General features: G+C 43.0%; 1 protein-coding gene and 1 pseudogene across 1 annotated transcript; both read right to left on the bottom strand.

Annotated features, from left to right (window-relative positions):
* Positions 1 to 11073, bottom strand: LOC111974977 (B-cell CLL/lymphoma 7 protein family member A). The gene is made up of 6 exons (XM_024003098.2): positions 10885 to 11073; positions 9945 to 10026; positions 9597 to 9693; positions 9312 to 9491; positions 5428 to 5531; positions 1 to 739 (listed from the first exon to the last, which is right to left on the bottom strand). The coding sequence occupies exons 1-6, from the start codon at positions 10974 to 10976 to the stop codon at positions 665 to 667; spliced, it is 630 nt and encodes a 209-aa protein (XP_023858866.1). The 5' UTR covers positions 10977 to 11073; the 3' UTR covers positions 1 to 664.
* Positions 11074 to 15104: 4031 nt separating this feature from the next.
* On the bottom strand, positions 15105 to 23664 carry LOC111974818 (cilia- and flagella-associated protein 251-like; annotated as a pseudogene).
* Between the last annotated feature and the right edge of the window lie 1132 nt (positions 23665 to 24796).

Below are 24796 nucleotides of genomic sequence, written 5' to 3'. Positions count from 1 at the left end.
TAGAGGTTATACTTATTGTTTAATCTATACATAGTGTTGCCAGCACTGCTGGACTTCAGTGAGGTATTCAAAGAGCTATAACCAAGCAGCCTACATTTGCACTGAAAAATGCTTTGAAAAGGTTAACAAAAACTGGGCAATGGGCACTTGATATACCAGAGTGAAGTATACACACTATAGAAACAAATCTACACACATTATTCTGGCAATTCAAGGCACACAAACCTGGAAGTAGGCCTATGCTACAAGCTACAGCTTTCACACGAGGAGAAAGGGAAACCAATATGCAACCAAGTGCCACTAATTAATAAAAAATGTAGGTGTTGTCTTATAGTTAAATGAACTAATGTCTAACTGTCAAAGTAATACAAAAGTTACAACAGCAGCAGAACCAACAGATCATAAAAGGATTCAAACAGTGTGTTGACCCTCCTGAGCAAAACAACAAAAGTGACTAAATGAAAATACTGTATGTACATACACTTTGGCGGAGAACCAAAACAATAGCAGGTGTTAGTGGCAAAATGAGAGGGGGGTGGGGGTGCTGGACTCCTCTGGGACCAATGCAGAAGAAGAAAGAGATGAAGACACAGGAGAGGTTAGGACACCTGAAGTGATTAGGAAATAGCGACAGGTTGAGGAATTGGTGATGGGAGAAGATAAATTAGATTTCCTCAAAATCAGCTGAGGGAGTTTCCAACTTGCCCTTCTTATTGGGAGGAGTGCCATCTTCAGATTCCTGCAAAAATAAAACAAATTATTTCAGAAAAAGTAAGCTTTTCATATTAAAATACTTGCTGTTAAACGAGTTTCATTATACTGCATCTGTAAAATGCATAATTGACAAATATACAGTACCAGTCAAAAGTTTTTATTTTTACTATTTTCTACATTGTAGAATAATAGTGAAGACATCAAAACTATGAAATGACACATATGGAATTATTTAGTCCACAAAAAATGTGCTAAACAAATCAAAAATATATTTCAATTAATAGGTGTGCCTTTGTGGAATTTCTTTCCATACTGTGTTTGAGCCAATCAGTTGTGTTGTGACAAGGTAGGGGTGGTACACAGAAGATAGCCTTATTTGGCAAAAGACCAAGTACATATTATGGCAACAGCTCAAATAAGCAAAGAGAAACAACAGTCCATCATTTCTTTAAGACTTGAAGGTAAGTCAATCTGGAAAATTTCAAGAACTTTGAAAGTTTCTTCAAGTGCAGACGCAAAAACCATCAAGCGCTATGATGAAACTGGCTCTCATGAGGACCGCCACAGGAAAGGAAGACAGAGTTACCTCTGCTGCAGAGGAGAACTTCATTAGGAGTTACCAGCCTCTGAAATTGCAGCTCAAATAAATTATTCACAGAGTTCAAGTAACAGACATCTCAACATCAACTGTTCAGAGGAGACTGCGTGAATCAAGCCTTCATGGTCAAATTGCTGCAAAGAAACCACTACCAAAGGACACCAATAAGAAGAAGAGACTTGCTTGGGCCAAGAAACACGAGCAATGGACATTAGACCGGTGGAAATCTGTCCTTTGGTCTGATGAGTCCACATTTTAGATTTTAGATTCCAACTGCCGTGTCTTTGTGAGACGCAGGGTAGGTGACCTGATGATCTCCGCATGTGTGGTTCCCACCGTGAAACATGGAGATGGTGGTGTGATGGAGCTCTGCTGGTGACACTGATTTATTTAGAATTCAAGGCACACTTCATTTACAAAATAGCTTCCAATACTCTACTCAGCAAACTGGATGCAGTCTATCACAGTGCCATCCGTTTTGTCACCAAAGCCCCTTATACCACCCACCACTGCGACCTGTATGCCTAGTCGGCTGGCCCTCGCTACATATTCGTCACCAGACCCTCTGGCTCCAGGTCATCTATAAGTATATGCTAGGTAAAGCTCCGCCTTATCTGAGCTCACTAGTCACGATAACACCCACCCGTAGCACGCGCTCCAGCAGGTATATCTCACTGGTCATCCCGAAAGCCAACACCTCCTCTGGCCGCCTCTCCTTCCAGTTCTCTGCTGCCAATGACTGGAACTAATTGCAGAAATCGCTGAAGCTGGAGACATATCTCCCTTACTAACTTTAAACATAAGGTAGGATGTCTTGCTCACAGACAAACTAAACAACTTCTTTGCTCGCTTTGAGGACAATACCATGCCACTGACACAGCCCGCTACCAAATCCTGCGGACTCTCCTTCACTGCAGCCGACGTGAGTAAAACATTTAAACGTGTTAACCCTCACAAGGCTGCAGGCCCAGACGGCATCCCCAGCCGCGTCCTCAGAGCATGCACAGACCAGCTGGCTGGTGTGTTTACGGACATATTCAATCAATCCAGATCCCAGTCTGCTGTTCCCACATGCTTCAAGAGGGCCACCATTGTTCCTGTTCCCAAGAAAGCTAAGGTAACTGAGCTAAACAACTACCGCCCCGTAGCACTCACTTCCGTCATCATGAAGTGCTTTGAGAGACTAGTCAAGGACCATATCACCTCCACCCTACCTGACACCCTAGACCCACTCCAATTTGCTTACCGCCCCAATAGGTCCACAGACGACGCAATCGCAACCACACTGCTCTAACCCATCTGGACAAGAGGAATACCTATGTGAGAATGCTGTTCATCGACTACAGCTCAGCATTTAACATCATAGTACCCTCCAAACTCATAATTAAGCTCGAGACCCTGGGTCTCGATCCCACCCTGTGCAACTGGGTACTGGACTTCTTGACGGGCCGCCCCCAGGTGGTGAGGGTAGGTAACAACATCTCCACCCCGCTGATCCTCAACACTGGGGCTCCACAAGGGTGAGTTCTGAGCCCTCTCCTGTACTCCCTGTTCACCCACGACTGCGTGGCCATGCACGCCTCCAACTCAATCATCAGGTTTGCCGACAACACTACAGTGGTAGGCTTGATTACCAACAACGACGAGACGGCCTACAGGGAGGAGGTGAGGGCCCTCGGAGTGTGGTGTCAGGAAAATAACCTCACACTCAACGTCAACAAAACAAAGGAGATGATCGTGGACTTCAGGAATCAGCAGAGGGAGCACCCCCCTATCCACATCGACGGGACAGTAGTGGAGAGGGTAGTAAGTTTTAAGTTCCTCGGCGTACACATCACGGACAAACTGAATTGGTCCACCCACACAGACAGCGTGGTGAAGAAGTCGCAGCAGCGCCTCTTCAACCTCAGGAGGCTGAAGAAATTCGGCTTGTCACCAAAAGCGCTCTCAAACTTTTACAGATGTACAAACGAGAGCATCCTGCCGGGCTGTATCACCGCCTGGTACGGCAACTGCTCCGCCCACAACCGTAAGGCTCTCCAGAGGGTAGTGAGGTCTGCACAACGCATCACCGGGGGCAAACTACCAGCCCTCCAGGACACCTACACCACCCGATGTCACAGGAAGGCCATAAAGATCATCAAGGACAACAACCAGCCGAGCCACTGCCTGTTCACCCCTCTATCATCCAGAAGGCGAGGTCAGTACAGGTGCATCAAAGCAGGGACCGAGAGACTGAAAAACAGCTTCTATCTCAAGGCCATCAGACTGTTAAACAGCCACCACTAACATTGAGTGGCTGCTGCCATACATGTATAAAATGTATCACTAGCCACTTTAAACAATGCCACTTAATATAATGTTTACATACCCTACATTACTCATCTCATATGTATATACTGTCCTCGATACCATCTACTGCATCTTGCCTATGCCGTTCTGTACCATCACTCATTCATATATCTTTATGTACATATTCTTCATCCCTTTACAGTTGTGTGTATAAGGTAGCTGTTGTGAAATTGTTAGGTTAGATTACTCTTTGGTTATTACTGCATTGTCGGAACTAGAAGCACAAGCATTACTCTTTGGTTATTACTGCATTGTCGGAACTAGAAGCACAAGCATTTCTCTACACTTGCATTAACATCTGCTAACCATGTGTATGTGAGAAATAAAATTTGATTTGAGCAGCTAACCGATCGCTGCAGCTGTACATAGCCCACCCAATCTACCTACCTCATCCCCATATTGTTTTTATTTACTTTCCTGCTCTTTTGCATACCAGTATTTATACTTGCACATCATCATCTGCTATTTATCACTCCAGTGTTAATTTGCTAAACTGTAATTACTTCGCTACTATGGCCTATTTATTGCCTTACCCCCCCCACGCCATTTGCACACACTGTATGTATATAGACTTTCTTTTTTCCCCTATTGTGTTATTGACTGTAAGCTTGTTTATTCCATGTGTAACTGTGTTGTTGTGTCGCACTGCTTTGCTTTATCTTGGCCAGGTCGCAGTTGTAAATGAGAACTTGTTCTCAACTAGCTTACCTGGTTAAATAAAGGTGAAATAAAAAAAGTAAAAGTAAAAAAAGGCACACTTAACAAGCATGGATACCACAGCATTCTGCAGCGAGACGCATCAAACCCATCTGGTTTGCGCTTAGTGGGACTATTATTTGTTTTTCAACAGGACAATGACCCAACAACTCCAGGCTGTGTAATTTGACCAAGAAGGAGAGTGATGAAGTGCTGCATCAGATGACCTAGCCTCCATAATCACCCGACCTCAACCCAATTGAGATGGTTTGGGATGAGTTTGACCGCAGAGTGAAGGAAAAGCAGCCAACAAGTGCTCAGCATATGTGGGAACTCCTTCAAGACTGAAAAGCAGTCCTCATGAAGCTGGTTGAAAGAATGCCAAGAGTGTGCAAAGCTGTCATCAAGGCAAAGGGTGGCTACTTTGAAGAATCTCAAATATAAAATATATTTTGATTTGTTTAACACTTTTTTTATAGTTACTACATTATTCCATGTGTGTTATTTCATGGGTTTGATGTCTTTAACCAGCAGCATACCACCCTGCATACCACTGCTGGCTTGCTTCTGAAGCTAAGCAGGGCTGGTCCTGGTCAGTCCCTGGATGGGAGACCAGATGCTGCTGGAAGTGGTGTTGGAGGGCCAGTAGGAGGCACTCTGTCCTCTGGTCTAATTTTTTTTTTTAAATATCCCAATACCTCAGGGCAGCGACTGGGGACACTGCCCTGTGTAGGGTGCCATCTTTCGAATGGGACGTTAAACGGGTGTCCTGACTGAGGTCATTAAAGATCCCATGGCACTTAACGTAAGAGTAGGGGTGTTAACCCCGGTGTCCTGGCTAAATTCCAAATCTGGCCCTCAAACCATCATGGTTGGCTCATTCATCCCTCTCCTCTAACTATTCCCCAGGTCGTTGCTGTAAATGAGAACGTGTTCAGTCAACTTACCTGGTAAAATAACAGATGTAAAAATAAAGAAAAACCCTTGAATGAGTAGGTGTGTCCAAACTTTTGACTGGTACTGTATACAAAGACATTCTAGTCTTGGATGGTTGTGGAAGGGAGGACCTGAGAATCTTGAGGAGTGTCTGAGGATGGTTCATTCCCTCCTGTGGACCTTCCGTCCCTCTTGGGAGTGCTTGTGTTGGAATACTCTGAGGAGTGAACATTTCCTGCAATACCAGAAAGTCTGTTTCAGGCATAACCATGGTAGACAAGATGATTTAAGGAAATTGAATAAGAAAGGACAAGGCACTACTTCTGTAACAGTTCTGATTAAAAGTGAATTATTAAAATAGGCAAGTACATTTTCTGTTACATGCCGACTACACGCGTGCATCTGTCATTGCTGATTTTGTCCATCCACACCAGACGCATTCATGACACGGAGGTTAAAATATCAAAACCAACTGTGAACCAACTACAGTGCCTTTGGAAAGTATTCAGACCCCTTGACTTTTTCTACATTTTGTTACGTTACAGCCTTATTCTAAAATTTCTTAAATAGTCCCCCCCTCATCAATCTACACACAATACTCCATAATGACAAAGATTTTTTTTGGTTTTAGACATTTTTGCAAATTACAAATTAAAAAAGGAAATATCACATTTATATAAGTATTCAGACCATTAACTCAGTACTTTGTTGAAGCACCTTTGGCAGCGATTACAGCATTGAGACGCTATAAGCTTGGCACACCTGTATTTGGGGAGTTTCTCCCATTCTTCTCTGCAGATCCTCTCAATCTCTGTCAGGTTAGAAGGGGAGCGTTGCTACACAGCTATTTTCAGGTCTCTCCAGAGATGTTTGATCGGGTTCAAATCCGGGCTCTGGCTGGGCCACTCAAGGACATTCCTTCAGAGACTTGTCCTGAAGCCACTCCTGCATTGTCTTGGCTGTGTGCTTAGGGTTGTTGTCCTGTTGGAAGGTGAACCTTCAACCCAATCTGAGGTCCTGAGCAGGTTTTCATCAAGGATCGCTCTGCTCCGTTCATCTTTGCCTCGATCCTGACTAGTCTCCCAGTCCCGGCCTCTGAAAAACATCCCCACAGCATGATGCTGCCACCACCATGCTTCACCGTAGGGATGGTGCCAGGTTTCCTCCAGATGTGATGCTTGGCATTCAGGCCAAATAGTTCAATCTTGGTTTCATCAGACCAGAAAGACTTTCTCATGGTCAGAGTCATTTAGGTGCCTTTTGGCAAACTCCAAGCGGGCTGTCATGTGACTTATGAGGAGTGGCTTCCGTCTGGCCACACTACCATAAAGACCTGATTGGTGGAGTGCTGCAGAGATGGTTGTCCTTCTGGAAGTTTCTCCCATCTCCACAGAGACACTCTGGAGCTCTGTCAGAGTGACCATTGGGTTCTTGGTCACCTCCCTGATCAAGGCCCTTCTCCCCCGATTGCTCAGTTTGGCCAGGCAGCCAGCACTAGGAAGAGCCTAGGTGGTTACAAACTTCTTCCATTTAAGAATGATGAAGGCCACTGTGTTCTTGGAGACCTTCAATGCTGCATAAATTTTTTGGTAACCTTCCCCAGATCTGTGCCTTGACACAATCCTGTCTCTGAGCTCTCCGGACAATTCCTTCGACCTCATGGCTTGATTTTTGCTCTGACATGCACTGTCAACTGTGGTACCTCATATAGACAGGTGTGTGCCTTTCCAAATCATGTCAAATCAATTGAATTTACCAAAGGTGGACTCATCTCAAGGATGACCAATGGAAACAGGATGCACCTAAGCTCAAAATTGAGTCTAATAGCAAAGGGTCTGAATACTTATGTATGTATATAAGTTGTTTCTGTTTAAGTTTTCATATATTTGCAAAAAAATATAAAAAATCTCACGCTTTGTCATTATGGGGTATTATGTGTAAATGGCTGAGGATTTGTTTTTATTTAATCGATTTTAAAATAAGGCTGTAACATAAAATGTAGAAAAAGTCAAGGCGTCTGAGTACTTTCTGAAGGCACTGTATATTAATTTTGCCGTAGGTCGAACACACAAAACATTCATGAACATTTAGCTAGATAGATGTTGCTAGCCAGTTTGTACTGGGAGATAAACATTGGGTTGTTATTTTACCTGACATAATTATTGTTCTCTTTTTAGCTGATTCTTTGTAGAATTTCTACCCATAGTCATGTTTCTCTACTCTGACTATTAATCAGATAAAAAGTGAAACCTAGTTAGTTCTTTAATTAATCTCTCCTCTTGTTTTTCAAGCATCCACGTGGGTTTGAATCTTCCTGATATCCTATGAGGGGACTTGCAGCGCGTGGACACGTTCGCACGAGCGGTGTGGGTGAAATTATTGAATAACATGTGTAAATGTATTTTGCAACACTCACGCAACTTGGCCTTTGAGGGTTGCATGTTATTCTTCTCTTTACTATCCACAATAGTTTCAACTTCACAGACGTGGCATGAGTGACCTTGCTTGGGGTGTATTATCGCAGATCTTGGTAGACGAGGTCTGATTGCGGCATGACCTAGCAAGATTTACCGGTATTTTTCCCAAAATGAATATCACCAAATCTGAGCGATGACACAAATACCTTAGTGTAACTGACTTAAAACTCTACATTACAGAACCATCTTGTGGCAAAAAAGCGAAGTTGCGTGTATGTACAGAACTGGCTGCTTCGCGTGATATATTGTTGTCTCTACCTTCTTGCCCTTTGTGTTGTTGTCTGTGCCCAATAATGTTTGTACCATGTTGTGTTGCTACCATGCTGTGTTATGTGTTGCTGCTTGCCATGTTGTCTTAGGTCTCTCTCTTTATGTAGTGTTTGCTACCATGCTGTGTTATGTGTTGCTGCTTGCCATGTTGTCTTAGGTCTCTCTCTTTATGTAGTGTTGTCTCTTGTCGTGATGTGTGTTTTGTCCTTTATTTATGTTATTTATTTATTTTAATCCCAGCCCCCGTCCCCACAGGAGGTCTTTTGCCTTTTGGTAGGCTTTCATTGTAAATAAGAATTTGTTCTTAACTGATTTGCCTAGTTAAATAAATCAAAGAACAAGGGGTTGGTATTGAATTATGGAAAATACTACTCTCACGGGTGTTTAGCTTGCTACTTGGTGAAAACTACATCAATGACAAGTTGGCACACTGTAGTTTTGAGGAGTTTTGCACTCCGTCCTTAAACTGCATTGGCATGGCAGATCGATTTACCAGCTCATTACACCAGAAACTACAGTAGGCCTTGTTGAACAGAGGATTTCACTCCCACAAGAGGAAACAATCTGTTTGCGTGTCTAGTACATAACAGCTAAACTTCTCAAAATACATGAGAAACTCTTGTTGCCCAGAGTACATGCTCAGACTTGTGAATAAATCTCTCTCAGTAGATGCCTATTTTTACAATACTGTTATGAGGCATGTTTAGCATTTCATGATATCTTCCATACCCTCATCGTTGATTATGGTTTGTCAATATGTATCGCTAGCCTGAAAATCTTTAACCACAACTTGCTAAATTGTTTCAAGCCATTCTCTGTATGCTGATGGGTTAATTCATAGAACTGTTCCCAATGCTGCCATTGACATTAGTGAAGATTAAACAACATTTGTTTTCACGCATGACTAAGTCACTTTGGGGAAAAAAGAGTGCTAAATGGCATATATTATATATTATTTTGTTCACCAAATGTTCCTTATGAATGCCATCTACAAGCCATAACATGTACACTTTTGACCTTGACAGCTGTGCAACTGCCATTTTTTTTTACTATTCTGGGATTATGTGGGCTGTATAAAAGCATTCTGCCTCTCAAGTTAAGTCATATTGTTTGACAAGTTGACACTACTCTTAGAAAATACCTCAAGGTAAGACAAGAGCACAGCTTTAATGAGGACAATATGCTGTATGCATGGTATAGTTTCATATAGTTTAGTTGAAACTAAGGCAATGCTCTCCCGTTCTGTGCTAGGTAGCATATTGACTGACCACTCTTGCTGTCTGTGCTCTTCAGCTGCTCTTTGCCAGGGGACTGGCTGTGGTCGCTCTTAGCCTCGTTGCTGTCACTCTGGGAAGTTGCCGTGGCCTCTGGGGCAGGGCTGGCACTGTTGCTGTTCTCCTGCTTCATCGGGGAGCAGTCAGCAATGGAGCTCTGGTTACTGTTATCATCTAAGAGATACAGAAAGTAAAAGAAAGATGAGTTTACAACTATTATTGAACATCAGTTTTAACTATTTTGCGCTTTGTTTGCAAACGGTGTGAATTGGCTCTTACCATGCATGTCCATCATTCCAGGAGAAGAGCTGTTTTCTGGTGTTGTGACCTCCGACCCATACTTGTCATCCTTGCCTTTCTTCTTATTTTTGCTCTTCTGCAAGATCGCACATAAAATGCTGTAGTTGTGCTATTTATTATGTATAACATATTACATTATGTATTTTATCTCAATATAATCACTTTGTATATGTCATATCAGAAGGAATTTGAAAGGAGATGAAAAAAGGAAGCATAATGGTGATCATCCACCGTACTTCTGTAATTTAACTGTTCCCAGTTTCATTCTACACTCACCATTAAAAAAAAGAATAAAAATTGGTGCCCCCAAACACCCTACGGACTTACATCATTTGACTTGGGTTCGGTTACTGGCACCCACTTGTAGATTCGCAAGGATGTGTCACCGACTGTTACCCATTTCTTCTCCCTGCATTAGATACACAAGGAATGAGGAACACTTGTTTGCATTTGTGTATTAATTTCAAAATGTCAACAACACCACAAAATATTTTTGTTTACTATCACTTTAAATGTCAATTCCCCGTAGAAAATGTCCTTCAACATATCTGTGGAAAGTTCATTTGAAAGTGAGGAATGTACTTGTAGCCATTTGAGAAATCTACCAATGAGTGAGCCTACAGGCGAATAGCCTCAACTAAATTATTTAAATTAATTTAGTGGTGATTACATTTAGGCTACAAACACATCCACATTAGTGCAAATCTATAAATTGCAATTTTATTAAACTATAGGACCATCCAAAATAAAATTGTAAAGCAATTCGGTCTTTGCACAGTTCCTCTTCCCACCAGCACCCCACGCGCTCCCTATATTTGTAGGACACAAAAACCTCTCCAAGCGCTAAATTTAAAACCCCGCGAACATAGAAACTATTCTAACTATTGACCGCTGTCGTCGAACGCGGGCTGTGATGTTATTATTGATAACATTCGAGCGGTGAAAAACCAGTAGCCGACAAAGCTTCTCAAGCCGGCAGTACATGTACTATGCTAGAACGGCAAAGGCTTCATGTGACTGCAACGAAATGGCTTCTAGGTTCAACCCACAATATTTTATGAATAGATGTAATATTCCCACATGATACGTGTTTAAGCGACCTCCTCATCTGACCAGAGCACGGGAGCGCAGCGCACATGAGCCGAGATATCATCCGACCGAATTTCATTCAATATATCTTTCGTTTCATAAATTTGTTCTTCTCCCGGTCTCTCCTCCCCCACTAGCAATGCTGCTCTCGGGTCTTAGATAACGCTTTCCCTCTTACCAATTTCGTACTTTATCAACAGCAGCCATAACCCGCTTGATGTCATCTTTCGCCCTACTCCGTGTCTCCGCGCGGACCGACCTGCCCGACATAGCTGCTAAAGGTAAAATATTTTCTTAAACTCGCCGGCAGTTTAGGCACAATGCAAACACACTGAAGCGAGCTGTAGGAGGAAGTAACGCGCCTGCGCCAAGGACAGCGTTCAGAACAAGCAAAGCGCGTGCACGCCCAATTTTTTTTGTATTTTGTAGACAGACAGCCTGAAGAGAAGTTGCACTACTTCAGACAAAAGTTTTACAGCATTTATCTTGCAAGTCTCCCAGAAAACAAAAGTTAATGCATAGACTATACATTATTTTTTTTTAAGTATAATTACTTGGCACAAATAAATTAAAAACATTTGCAATTAAATGTGTTATTTATTTTTTCTTGTCATAACATATGCTGTATTCAATTGATCTTTATTAGCCAATCATAGCCAATTAAAGGTCACATCAAACTGCACCCATGAGGAAACCTGTATTCTGTATGTGTGTGCTTCATGAACTAGATACTTCCCATGAGTCTTTTACAGCACTCTTGCCACCTCCCCGTCATGATTTACATCTCACTCTTGCCACCTCCCCGTTCAACAACAAGACCCAGGCCCTAGCACGGTTCTGCCTGGGATCTTACCTCAGAACCCTGAAGCTGATCCCAGTCGACCTGCGAGCCCCAGTCTCTTTTCTGCTCCCCACACACTATGTCCAGCTCCAGAAGTTAAGACATTTTAAACTGGAAAAAGAAGCAGTCACGGTTTTAACCAAACACCGCTCTCTTCTCTCTCTTGTGCAGGAGCGGGAACCAGTGTGTACAGTGCGCAGGCTTACTATAGGTGAGCCCACAACGGTTTGGCGCAATGTGGCCCATCTTGCACTGCTGAATTGGCACCGGGACCTGCCCTAGATGGTCTCCCACGAGATCCTCCAAGTCAGGGCCGTTATGCACTCCCGGGGCATGGCGAGGACATCCGCGTGCCCTCGACTGACTGCTGTATGGGGTGGGCCGAAGGCCTATTCCACCAAGGGCCTTCACCAAGCTCTGGCCCACCCTCACATGTCTGAAGGAAGCACTGTGGTCCTCCCGCAACCTGCTGGTAGCGAAACGAGTAGAGACTACCCCCCAGGTAGTGGCCATGGTAGCCACGGAAGCCCTGGGGTGGAACAGAAGAAAGGGAGCCTCGACCCCAGACTAAGGGTCCCCCACAACACCCAAGGAGCCGGCGGCCACAACCTGACAGCGCTGTGGTGCCTAGAGGGAGGGATCTCCTCTGGGCCCCGACGGACAGGACGGTAATTGATTCGGAGGAGCAGGAGGAGGTGAGTTTGATAAGGACTCACCCTGTTCCTGTACAAAGGACCGAAGACAGCCTTTTAACAAAGTGACTTTTTAACATGTTTTTCATGTCTTAAAAATGTTTTTCCTTTGTTAAATCATTTGTATACATTTTAAATGGCTTTTACAGAATGAGGTTTTTACAAGAAAACATACTTTTATTCAAGGTTGTTTCTATTGTTTTTAACATGTACTTTTTAACCTATATTTAACCAGGTAGGCTAGTTGAGAACAAGTTCTCATTTGCAACTGCGACCTGACCAAGATAGAGCAAAGCAGTTTGACACATACATCAACACAGAGTTACACATGGAATAAAAAACATACAGTAGAAAAAGTCTATATACAGTATGTGCAAATGAGGTAGGATAAGGGAGGTAAGGCAATAAATAGGCCATGGTGGCGAAGTAATTACAATATAGCAATTAAACACTGGAATGGTAGATATGCAGAAGATGAATGTGCAAGTAGAGATACTGGGGTGCAAAGGAGCAAGATAAATAAATAAATAACAGTATGGGGATGAGGTAGTTGGATGGGCTATTTACAGATGGGCTATGTACAGGTGCAGTGATCTGTGAGCTGCTCTGACAGCTGGTGCTTAAAGCTAGTGAGGGAGATATGAGTCTCCAGCTTCAGTGAATTTTTGCAGTTCGTTCCAGTCTTGGCAGCAGAGAACTGGAAGGAAAGGCGGCCAAAGGAAGAATTGGCTTTGGGGTGACCAGTGAGATATACCTGTTGGAGCGCGTGCTACGGGTGGGTGCTGCTATGGTGACCAGTGAGCTGAGATAAGGCGGGGCTTTACCTAGCAGAGACTTGTAGATGACCTGGAGCCAGTGGGTTTGGCGACGAGTATGAAGCGAGGGCCAGCCAACAAGAGCGTACAGGTCACAGTGGTGGGTAGTATATGGGCTTTGGTGACAAAACGGATGGCACTTGTGAAGACTGCATCCAATTGGTTGAGTAGAGTGTTGGAGGCTATTTTATAAGTGACATCGCCAAAGTCAAGGATTGGTAGGATGTCAGTTTTACGAGAGTATGTTTGGAGCATGAGTGAAGGATGCTTTGTTGCGAAATAGGAAGCCGATTCTAGATTTAATTTTGAATGGAGATGCTTAATGTGAGAGTTTAGTCTAACCAGAACCTAGGTATTTGTAGTTGTCCACATATTCTAAGTCAGAACCATCCAGAGTAGTGATGCTGGATGGCGCGGCGTGCAGGCAGCGATTGGTTGAAGAGCATGCATTTAGTTTTACTTGCATTTAAGAGCAGTTGGAGGCCACGGAAGGAGAGTTGTATGGCATTGAAGCTCGTCTGGAGGTTAGTTAACACAGTGTCCAAAGAAGAGCCAGAAGTATACAGAATGTTGTGTCTGCGTAGAGGTGGTCAGAGAATCACCAGCAGCAAGAGCGACATCATTGATGTATACAGAGAAGAGAGTCGGCCCGAGAATTGAACCCTGTGGCACCCATAGAGACTGCAGAGGTCCGGAAACAGGCCCTCGATTTGACACACTGACTCTATCAGAGACGTAGTTGGTGAACCAGGCGAGGATCATTTGAGAAACCAAGGCTGTTGAGTCTGCCGATAAGAATGTGGTGATTGACAGAGTCGAAAGCCTTGGCCAGGTCAATGAATAGCGGCTGCACAGTAATGTCTCTTATCGATGGCGGTTATGATATCGTTTAGGACCTTGAGCGTGGCTGAGGTGCACCCATGACCAGTCTTGAAACAGATTGCATAGCGGAGAAGGAACGGTGGGATTCAAAATGGTCGGTAATCTGTTTGTTAACTTGGCTTTCGAAGATTTTTAGAAAGGCAGGGCAGGATGGATATAGGTCTATAACAGTTTGGGTCTAGAGTGTCTCCCCCTTTGAAGAGGGGGATGCCCGCGGCAGCTTTCCAATCTTTGGGGATCTCAGACGATACAAAAGAGGTTGACAGGCTAGTAAATAGGGGTTGCAACAATTTTGGCAGATAATTTTAGAAAGAGAGGGTCCAGATTGTCTAGCCCGGCTGATTTGTAGGGGTCCAGATTTTGCAGATCTTTCAGAACATCAGTTATCTGGATTTGGGTGAAGGAGAAATGGGGGAGGCTTGGCGAATTGCTGTGGGGGGTGGAGGGCTGTTGATCGGGGTAGCCTCGGTGCAGTGGGCAGCTGGGAGGAGGTGCTCTTATTCTTCATGGACTTTACAGTGTCCCAGAACTTTTTTGAGTTTGTGCTACAAGATGCAAATTTCTGCTTGAAAAAGCTAGCCTTAGCTTTCCAAACTGTCTGTGTATATTGGTTCTTAATAACTTCCTTGAAAAGTTGCATATTTGATGGGGCTATTTGATGCTAATGCAGAACGCCACAGGATGTTTTTGTGCTGGTCAAGTGCAGTCAGGTCTGGAGAGAACCAAGGGCTATATCTGTTCCTGGTTCTACATTTTTTGAATGGGGCATGCTTATTTAAGATGGTGAGGAAGGCACTTTTAAAGAATAACCAGGCATCCTCTACTGACGGGATGAGGTCAATATCCTTCCAGGATACCCGGGGCAGGTCGATTAGAAAGGCCTGCTCGCTGAAGTGTTTCAGGAAGCGTTTGACAGTGATGAGGGGTGGTCGTTTGACCACAGACCCATTACAGATGCAGGCAATGAGGCAGTGATCGCTGAGATCTTGATAGAAAGACAGCAGAGGTGTATTTGGAGTGCAAGTTGGTTAGGATGATATCTATGAGGGTGCTCGTATTTACGGATTTGGGGTTATACCTGGTGGGTTCATTGATAAATTGTGTGAGATTGAGGGCATCAAGCTTAGAATGTAGGATGGTCGGGGTGTTAAGCATGTCCCAGTTTAGATCACCTAGCAGCACAAGCTCTGTAGATAGAAGATTTTTAACAAATGTAAATGTAATACTCGAATGCTGTTTTATGCCGTTTTTATGTGTATAAACGATGTAAATGAAAGTGAGCTGTTTTTAAAGGAAATTGATAAATAAAAACTTCTCCAAAAGAAAAAACATGTAATTTCCATACAACTTCTGACCCTGAGGAGGACAACATTCCCTCTTGGGAGGAGGGAACAATCCCCAGGAAATCATTAGAAAATGTTTCCATGGAAATCTCCTCCAGGATCTCACAATCCAGCATGTCTTCTGAATCTGTCCCACACACACTTTTAATGGTGGACTATCAAAGCTGTGTAGTCTGTCTCATTATCACATTTTTAGACACTACTCTGAGCTTAACATGGTGATACATACCATCACATTCAATGGCTTCCAGCTCAGATCTCCCCCTCTCTGGATTCAGTCCTACCAGTGTGGTGAAAAATTCTGCCAGCTTGTCCTCTGATGTGTTCCGCTGAGGCAAAAAGAGAGTTGACGTATTATTAGAATGAAATACCAGCGCTGCCTCAGAACAAGGGAACATAAAGACATAAAGCTAGCAAATTGTAGATATTGACACTACCCTGCATAGAAATATACAGGCACAGCAAACAGACGTGTGGAGACTAAGAAGATGCAAATTTACAGGCAGCTAGCCTAGCACATCTCTGTCCTGGAAGAGTTCCAGCAGCTCGTCCCTGTTCACTACATGTCATCCCAGGACCTGGAAAGTGTGAAGCAACTACTTCTTGGAGATACCAAATGCTGGCTGTTGGTTGACGTACACCTTAATGAACTCCTCCAGGTCTATGTCGGTCACATATTTCACAGTCTCAGCATACCTGCTGAACTTTACTTCGTTCTGCATGTCCTCCAGCAAACATTATTTCTATACTGAACCTAACTCATTTTTATAACTCATTATAACTTAAAACAAAGTATAACAAAATGAGGAACGAAAACAGAAAATTATCAAAGTAATCGATTAATCAATCGTTTCCCACAATAGCCTAGTCATCGCATTAGTCCTCATTAAGGACTTTGTACCTCTTGCTCAATGGGGAAGAAGCCCAGAGCCCTTATGATAAAGGGGACCTTTGCTAGTGGGATTCGGGGGGACACCTGTCGGATCTCCATGGAGTCAATGCCTTGTTTACGCAGCTGACAGTAATAGAAAAAGTCCTCCATTTCCTAAAGGGAAAAATGTAAGTGTCAGAACAAACGCACAAGTATTGTACAGCCATAACTGATGTGCCCACTCTATACAGTTATGAATATTGATGGTTACATGGTAAAGATATCAGTTTGACCTACTCTAAAGAGTTCTCTGTTTCTAATGCACTAAACTCATAAGAGACAACGATTCAGTATATGTTCAACAGGAAAACTCAACGGTCTACTCACTTTAAACTAATCTACCATGAGAGGACTTCAGTCAGACCCCCAGCAGTGAAGACATATAGAACGTCATTGGAGTAGGCCATAGCAGATACCCCTGTTGGGTGGCAAATCAGAGCAGAGGACTTGGGGGTTCCCATCAATGGGCAGAATCTCGAGATCCACCTTGAACAAGAACACAATGACATTATGACAAGTGACAATGAAACCAGTATCTCTTCATTAGGCAAGAAATGCACACAAGTCTGGCCCCTAAAATAAAGACTTTCATACATATTTGGTCTGACTGAGGAGGTAGTTTGATACGATTGTGCGTGAATCAACACTTACCTTGTCTTTTGTGATGTATGCCATTTAATGAGAGCTAGGGTCATGATCCTTCATTTGTGGCCTTCATACTACACCCCAATGACACAGAGATGCCGTGAAATAAGAGGACTAATCATATTTTTACAGACTGTTATTTGGGTGCTGACCTGCACATCTTGGTGATGCTGTTGAAAAGCTTCATTTTGTAGAGGCCAGAGGCGGTGAGCAGGAAATCCTCTGTGGTGAGGGGTGTGCACCAAGCCACACAGGTGGGCCCGACGCTCTGCTCAATGCGCTCAGGATCAGCAGCTCATTCTCATTGCTATTCTCCAGGTCATACTCCACCTAATCAATCACCACCACATACCAAGGCAAAGTCATCCAACGTGATTCAGCATGCCTAGTGGTTCAGCAAGTAAAGAACCACTGCATGTAAGTAAACCCGAGCCCTACTAAGTGTGAGGGTCTGGTCCATGCCCAGGGAGAATAGTCTGGGTTGGGTGCTGTCCAGGTACACCCAAAATAGGAAGTCGCTGATGGGCTTATAGTAGGAGTGATGCCTCACCAGGTACTTCCAGCACTGCACGCTCCTACCAGTGTATAAGCCAAACACCATTTCCGCTTTTCCAGCATCCCGACAGTAGCAACAAAACACGAGGGAAATGTGCAATTTGTTAGCTTCAGTTTGATTATAATGCTTCAAGGTAGAGGGCTCAAACCTGTTACTTTCCAATCCCAATGCCAGAACCACATAGTGTCTGCTCACTGCTGTGGCCAGGTAGAGGGAGTCTGGAGAGAAGGTAATGTGAGTGATGCAGTCTTGGCTGTAGTTGAGTCGCTCCTCTGCCTTACTCTGCTATGTGCAAGCATCCAGTACATGGACAGCTCCACTTGCAAATCCAACCGCCAGGTATAATCCTGTTCACTGACACACAGGATAGCCTGGTCCAAGCTGAGCCAACTCACACAAACACAGACAGAGAACATGTTGTTTTTAAGGGGAGTTCTCCGTATACCACAAATCAATTGTGAGAATATCAATGTGAGATCTTTCTATGTATGCATATAGATTTACTTATAGGAAATTAAACTGACAAAAGCCTCTGGCCTGCTGGGTCACCTTGGGGGTCATAGGCGATACACTGAATCTGCCTCTCCTTCTCAAAGACCCTGCTGCAGATGGACACCTTGCGCTCATAGTCCCACACCTTCAGGATGCCACTGTGCTGCCCAAGGCAACAACTGGTTGCTGGGGGTGACAGGCCACAGCGTGCAGTGCCTCGCAATGCTTTCGCAGTAGCGGCTTCGTCACACCGCCCTGTGCATTCACATGTACCACCCTCAAGCTGACTGTAGACAGGACAAAATTCCTACAGACAAGAGAGGGATTAAAGGGAGAAGTAGGACAAAGCAGATACGTTTCACATACACTGGGGCACCAGCTGGCATCACACTGATTCTCACCGGATAAAAAACATCTTAGCTTACTTACAAGCCCTTAACCAACAATGCAGTTTTAAGAAAAATAAAAGTTAAGAAAAATATTTACTAAATAAACTAAAGTAAAAAATAAAAGAGCAACAATAAAAGAAGATTTGGAAATTGCTCCCCAGGACGAACGTAACTTGTGTAGGTCTGCAATTTATTTTCTGAGGGCTTGAGGATTCTAGCAGTATTTAGCACTAACTGAAGTTTACTTTGTGCTTTATCCGGGTAGCCGGAAAGTAGAAAATTGCAGTAGTCTAACCTAGAAGTAACAAAAGCATGGATTAATTTTTCTGCATCATTTTTGGACAGAAAGTTTCTGATTTTTGCAATGTTACCTAGATGGAAAAAAGCTGTCCTTGAAACAGTCTTGATATGTTCGTCAAAAGAGAGATCAGGGTACAGAGTAACGCCGAGGTCCTTCACAGTTTTATTTGAGACGACTGTACAACCATCAAGATGAATTGTCAGATCCAACAGAAGATCTCTTTGTTTATTGGGACCTAGAACAAGCATCTCTGTTTTGTCCGAGTTTAAAAGTAGAAAGTTTGCAGCCATCCACTTCCTTATGTCTGAAACACAGGCTTCTAGCGAGGGCAATTTTGGGGCTTCTGTCACGTTCGTCATCTGAATCGGACCAAGGCGCAGCGTGGTATGCATACATTCTTATTTATTAAAAGAATGAACACTGAACAAACTAACAAAATAACAAAACGAAACGTGAAGCTATACAAACGAGTGCTGACAGGCAACTACACATAGACACACAAAATCATAGAAATAAAGGACATAGAATGCCCACCCAAATCACACCCTGACCAAACCAAAAAAGAGACATAAAAAAGGCTAAGGTCAGGGCGTGACAGCTTCACCATGTTTCATTGAAATGTACAGCTGTGTGTCATCCGCATAGCAGTGAAAGTTAACATTATGTTTTCGAATGACATCCAAGAGGTCAAATATATAGTGAAAACAATAGTGGTCCTAAAACGGAACCTTGAGCAACACCGAAATTTACAGTTGAGGACAAACCATTCACAGAGACAAACTGATATCTTTCCGACAGATAAGATCTAAACCAGGCCAGAATTTGTCCGTGTAGACCAATTTGGGTTTCCAATCTCTCCAAAAGAATGTGGTGATCGATGGTATCAAAAGCAGCACTAAGGTCTAGGAGCACGAGGACAGATGCAGAGCCTCGGTCTGACGCCATTAAAAGGTAATTTACCACCTTCACAAGTGCAGTCTCATTGCTATGATGGAGTCTAAAATCAGACTGAAGCATTTCGTATACATTGTCTGTCTTCAGGAAGGCAGTGAGTTGCTGTGCAACAGCTTTTTCTAAAATGTTTGAGAGGAATGGAAGATTCGATATAGGCCGATAGTTTTTTATATTTTCTAGGTCAAGGTTTGGCTTTTTCAAGAGAGGCTTTATTACTGCCACTTTTAGTGAGTTTGGTACACATCCGGTGGATAGAGAGCCGTTTATTATGTTCAACATAGGAGGGCCAAGCACAGGAAGCAGCTCTTTCAGTAGTTTAGTTGGAATAGGGTCCAGTATGCAGCTTGAAGGTTTAGAGGCCATGATTATTTTCATCATTGTGTCAAGAGATATAGTACTAAAACACTTGAGTGTCTCTCTTGATCCTAGGTCCTGGCAGAGTTGTGCAGACTCAGGACAACTGAGCTTTGGAGGAATACGCAGATTTAAAGAGGAGTCCGTAATTTGCTTTTTAATGATCATGATCTTTTCCTCAAAGAAGTTCATGAATTTATTACTGCTGAAGTGAAAGCCATCGTCTCTTGGGGAATGCTGCTTTTAAGTTAGCTTTGCAACAGTATCAAAAAGACATTTCGGAGTGTTCTTATTTTCCTCAATTAAGTTGGAAAAATAGGATGATCGAGCAGCAGTGAGGGCTCTTCGATACTGCACGGTACTGTCTTTCCAAGCTAGTCAGAAGACTTCCAGTTTGGTGTGGCGCCATTTCCGTACCAATTTTCTGGAAGCTTGCTTCAGAGCTCGGGTATTTTCTGTATACCAGGGAGCTAGTTTCTTATGACAAATGTTTTTAGTTTTTAGGGGTGCAACTGCATCTAGGGTATTGCGCAAGGTTAAATTGAGTTCCTCAGTTAGGTGGTTAACTGATTTTTGTCCTCTGACACCCTTGAGTAGGCAGAGGGAAGGGCATCAAGGAATCTTTGGGTTGTCTGAGTATTTATAGCACGACTTTTGATGCTCCTTGGTTGGGGTCTGAGCAGATCATTTGTTGCGATTACAAACGTAATAAAATGGTGGTCCGATAGTCCAGGATTATGAGGAAAAACATTCAGATCCACAACATTTATTCCCTGGGACAAAACTAGGTCCAGAGTATGACTGTGACCGTGAGTAGGTCCAGAGACATGTTGGACAAAACTCACTGTCGATGATGGCTCCGAAAGCCTTTTGGAGTGGGTCTGTGGACTTTTCCATGTGAATATTAAAATCACCAAAAATTTGAATATTATCTGCTATGACTACAAGGTCCGATAGGAATTCAGGGAACTCAGTGAGGAACGCTGTATATGGCCCAGGAGGCCTGTAAACAGTAGCTATAAAAAGTGATTGAGTAGGCTGCATAGATTTCATGACTAGAAGCTCAAAAGACGAAAACGTCGTATTTTTTTTGTAAATTGAAATTTGCTATCGTAAATGTTAGCAACACCTCCGCCTTTGCGGCATGCACGGGGGATATGGTCACAAAAAAAACATTTCTGCCAACACCTCCAAAAACATTTGATCAAGTTTGCCATTGATATTTCCTTTAGATATAGGCCTAATGTCTTGGCCTAATTCCAATACTTCCAAATTATACAGCAAATACGTAAGGGCGTTACTGTCACCATAAAATGTGAATGGTGGGTGTTATTCAGCCGGAGTTATGACGCTTGTTCACACGCGCACAGCTTTCTACAACAGGTCTGATTTATAACAGGAAACATGTGTATGAATGGCGTGCGCCAAATTTGATAAATCTAAATATTTTTGTGCATGGGCAGTCTTTTCATTAATAGCGCACACAGATATTTAGTGGCATTAGGGCACGGCATGGAAATACGAATTGTTGTTCAATATTTAGTTTATCAATAAATTATTGGGTTTCTATGTCCTGCCTACATATAGGCTCTGAGATTAAATAGGCAACTCTGAAAGTAAATAGGCAATGATTTCGGGCTCCTATCGCACAGCATTACTGTAGCCTACCAAAACAATAAAATATATCTTACATAAACTGTTTTAATCTTTAGCACTGATTTATGCTGGCTGTATATGGAAAAGAACTGTGTCAGTTTCTGAAAGAGAAAACAATGGAAAATTCAGCAGAAGATTTGAATTCAACAATGTTTTGCATCGACTTTTATCCAACATCAATATGATCTGCCCCTGAATTCTGAAACATTGTCTAGGACAGGCAATAAATAAAAACAATAAATTACAGTACTTACTACTGTATACCGGTATTATGATATTGCAAAACTTGAAATACATATAGCCAGCCTACTGTATCTATTTTACAAGGCTACTAGGTCCAATTACTGTAAATGAGAGATGCACATGGTAATTTGTTGTATGGCTCCTTTGGGAATATGAATCCATCACTGCCAGAAAAGGTGAGGAGTTTACTCTGCAAAGGTTATGAAAATAAAATAAATAGGAAAAAGATTCCTGTCTAATTATTAATTCTAAAAATAAAACGCATAGATTTTCACTCTTTTCACTAATGGCAAATGGCTACATTGTTGTTAGAGTTTTTCTTTTCTTTTTTATAATGAAAAGCTTATTCATATCTCCCATTTGCACAAAACACTAACTGTAGGCCTTCTTGCCAGGTTGCAATGCAATATTTCAACCACTAGCAGAGGTGTGTACGCATGGTCTAAAGTTTGCTGGGAGGTGAGCACATTCTCAGGTAAAGTAATTTTTAAAAATAAATGCCAACTTTTGCGTGAAAACTGGCGCATGCATGCACATTTTGGGGTATATTTTGTACATACTCATGGTTTATAAAAGGGACCCCTGGCCCTTTACTAGCTTACCTGAACTTCTCCAGCTCCAACTTTTACCAAGTATTTGGAGTCCTTTAACAGTGCCAAAGCTGCAACAGCCCCCCCCCCCCCCCCCCCCCCYCCCCCASGGTGGCATGTCAAATTATGTCCGCACATGAATCCTGGAATAGAAGCCAAACAACCACTGTTTCAGAATAACACAGTTATACTAGATACATAAAAAATAGGAATGTACTTTTAGAATAAAGTGCTATTGTAAAAAGGAATCCCAAATGATGACCAGACTTTCCTGTTGCTGTCAACTCACACAGAAACATAAAATGGGTCTGCTGTGCCCCTGTAGGTAAGCATCAAGTTTGTGTCAATACTATTTGCCTTGAACAGTTATTTTTTTAGCTTTCCCTTTGCCATTGAACACTGGCATTCCTAACAACATAGACATAGCATTCATTCCATATACCCACAGGTCTTTGCAAGCATCTGACCTCGTTGAGTGCATTGAGTGCACTCGTTGCGTGCAACTGCTGGAACTTACCTGAAGGAAGTGTTGTGAATTTGAGGTTTGGTTGTACATGACGGCTACATGGGTGCCAACATATAAGATCACCAGCTGATCCTGGTCCTGAAGGCTGAAGACAGTAAAAGCCCGGTGCACCCCAAAGGCCCACTCCAGTGTCTGTCACAATACACAAGAACACTACATTACATTTCTGATATTAAACTTAGTGTTTCTTAGATATATATCTAGTTGAATACAAATGTTTATGATAGAAAGCTAGATTAATTTTTACCAGTGCATGAGTTTTTACTTGGGGGGCTCCCGAGTGTCAAAGCGGTCTAAGGCACTGCATCTCAGTGCTAGAGGCGTCACTACAGACCCTGGTTCGATTCCAGGCTGTATCACAACCGGACGTGATTGGGAGTCCCATAGGGCGGTGCACAATTGGCCCAGCGTCGTAAATAAGAATTTGTTCTTAAATGACTTGCCTAGTTAAAAGGTTAAAAAAAAATTAAAAACATGAGGGGATTGCTTGGATAACAGTGTCATTGAGGTGTCTGGGTAGACAGAGTCAGATTCCCATGTATTTTAGACTGATCATCTGTCTTAGTCCCCATTCTGTCCACTGACAGTCAAGCCTTTCAACCTGCTCTTTACCATTCTTCTCTTCTCTCTGATGCAAATCTTCTCCATCCTTGTCTGGCTGCTGCTTTGCTTCGGTGCCAGTTGCGGCCTGCTGCTCCTCTGGGGGGCTTGGCAAGGGGTCATTACTCTCGGTTCCAATGCCTGACATGACTCAAGTATTCACAGGCCTACTGTGTTTTCAGACAAATACCATCTGAAATAGATGGGTACCATGAGGGCAGTAGCTATCAACAACAAACAGAATCAATGTGCTTAGCTGTCATTTTGCTAATGAAAAATATACAGTGCATTTGGAAAGTATTCAGAAACCTTCCCTTTTTCCACATTTTGTGACGTTACAGCCTTATTGTAAAATGTATTAAATATTTTTTACTCCTCCTCAATTTACACACAATACCCCATACAGACAAAGTGAAAACAAGTTTTTAGAAATGTTAGCAAATGTATTAAAATACATTAAGCATTTTTTATGAGACTCGAAATTGAGCTCAGGTGCATCCTGTTTGCATTGATCATCCTTGAGATGTTTCTACAACTTGATTTGAGTCCACCTTTAGTATATTCAATTGATTGTACATGATTTGGAAAGGCACACACCTGTCTATATAAGGTCCCACAGTTGACAGTGCATGTCAGAGCAAAAACCAAGCCATGAGGTCAAAGGAATAGTCCGTAGAGCTCCAAGACAGGATTGTGACGAGGCACAGATCTGGGGAAGGGTACCAAAACATGTCTGCAGCATTGAAGGTCCACAAGAACACAGTGGCCTCCACCATTCTTAAATGCAAGAAGTTCGGAACCAACAAGACTCTTCCTAGAGCTGGCCGCCCTGCCAAACTGAGCAATCGGAGAAGGGCCTTGGTCAGGGAGGTGACCAAGAACCCAATGATCACTATGGCAGAGCTCTAGAGTTCCTCTGTGGAGATGGGAGAACCTTCCAGAAGGACAACCATCTTTTGCAACACTCCTCTAATCAGGCCTTTATGGTAGAGTGGCCAGATGGAAGCCACTCCTCAGTAAAAGGCACATGACAGCCCATTTGGAGGCGCCTAAAGGACTCTCAGACCATGAAAAACAAGATTATCTGGTCTGATGAAACAAAGATTGAACTCTTTGGCCTGTATGCGTCACGTCTGGAGGAAACCTGGCACCATCCCTACTGTGAAGGATGGGGGTGGCAGTATCATGCTGTGGGGATGTTTTTCAGAGGCAGGGACTGGGTGACTAGTCAGGATCGAGGGAAAGATGAATGGAGCAAAGTACAGAGAGATCCTTGATGA

Source organism: Salvelinus sp. IW2-2015, linkage group LG15 (genome assembly GCF_002910315.2).
Source record: "Salvelinus sp. IW2-2015 linkage group LG15, ASM291031v2, whole genome shotgun sequence".
Taxonomy (NCBI): Eukaryota; Metazoa; Chordata; class Actinopteri; order Salmoniformes; family Salmonidae; genus Salvelinus; species Salvelinus sp. IW2-2015.
This window is presented reverse-complemented; position numbering and strand designations above follow the sequence as displayed.

Excerpts from the sequence above, each read along its gene's own strand:
- LOC111974977 (XM_024003098.2), bottom strand. The coding sequence starts at position 10,976 with ATGTCGGGCAGGTCGGTCCGCGCGGAGACACGGAGTAGGGCGAAAGAT. Across the intron at positions 9,694-9,944 it reads CCGAACCCAAGTCAAATGAT|AAGAGCAAAAATAAGAAGAA; the intron begins GTAAGTCCGTAG and ends GCGATCTTGCAG. Across the intron at positions 9,492-9,596 it reads TGGAATGATGGACATGCATG|ATGATAACAGTAACCAGAGC; the intron begins GTAAGAGCCAAT and ends TGTATCTCTTAG.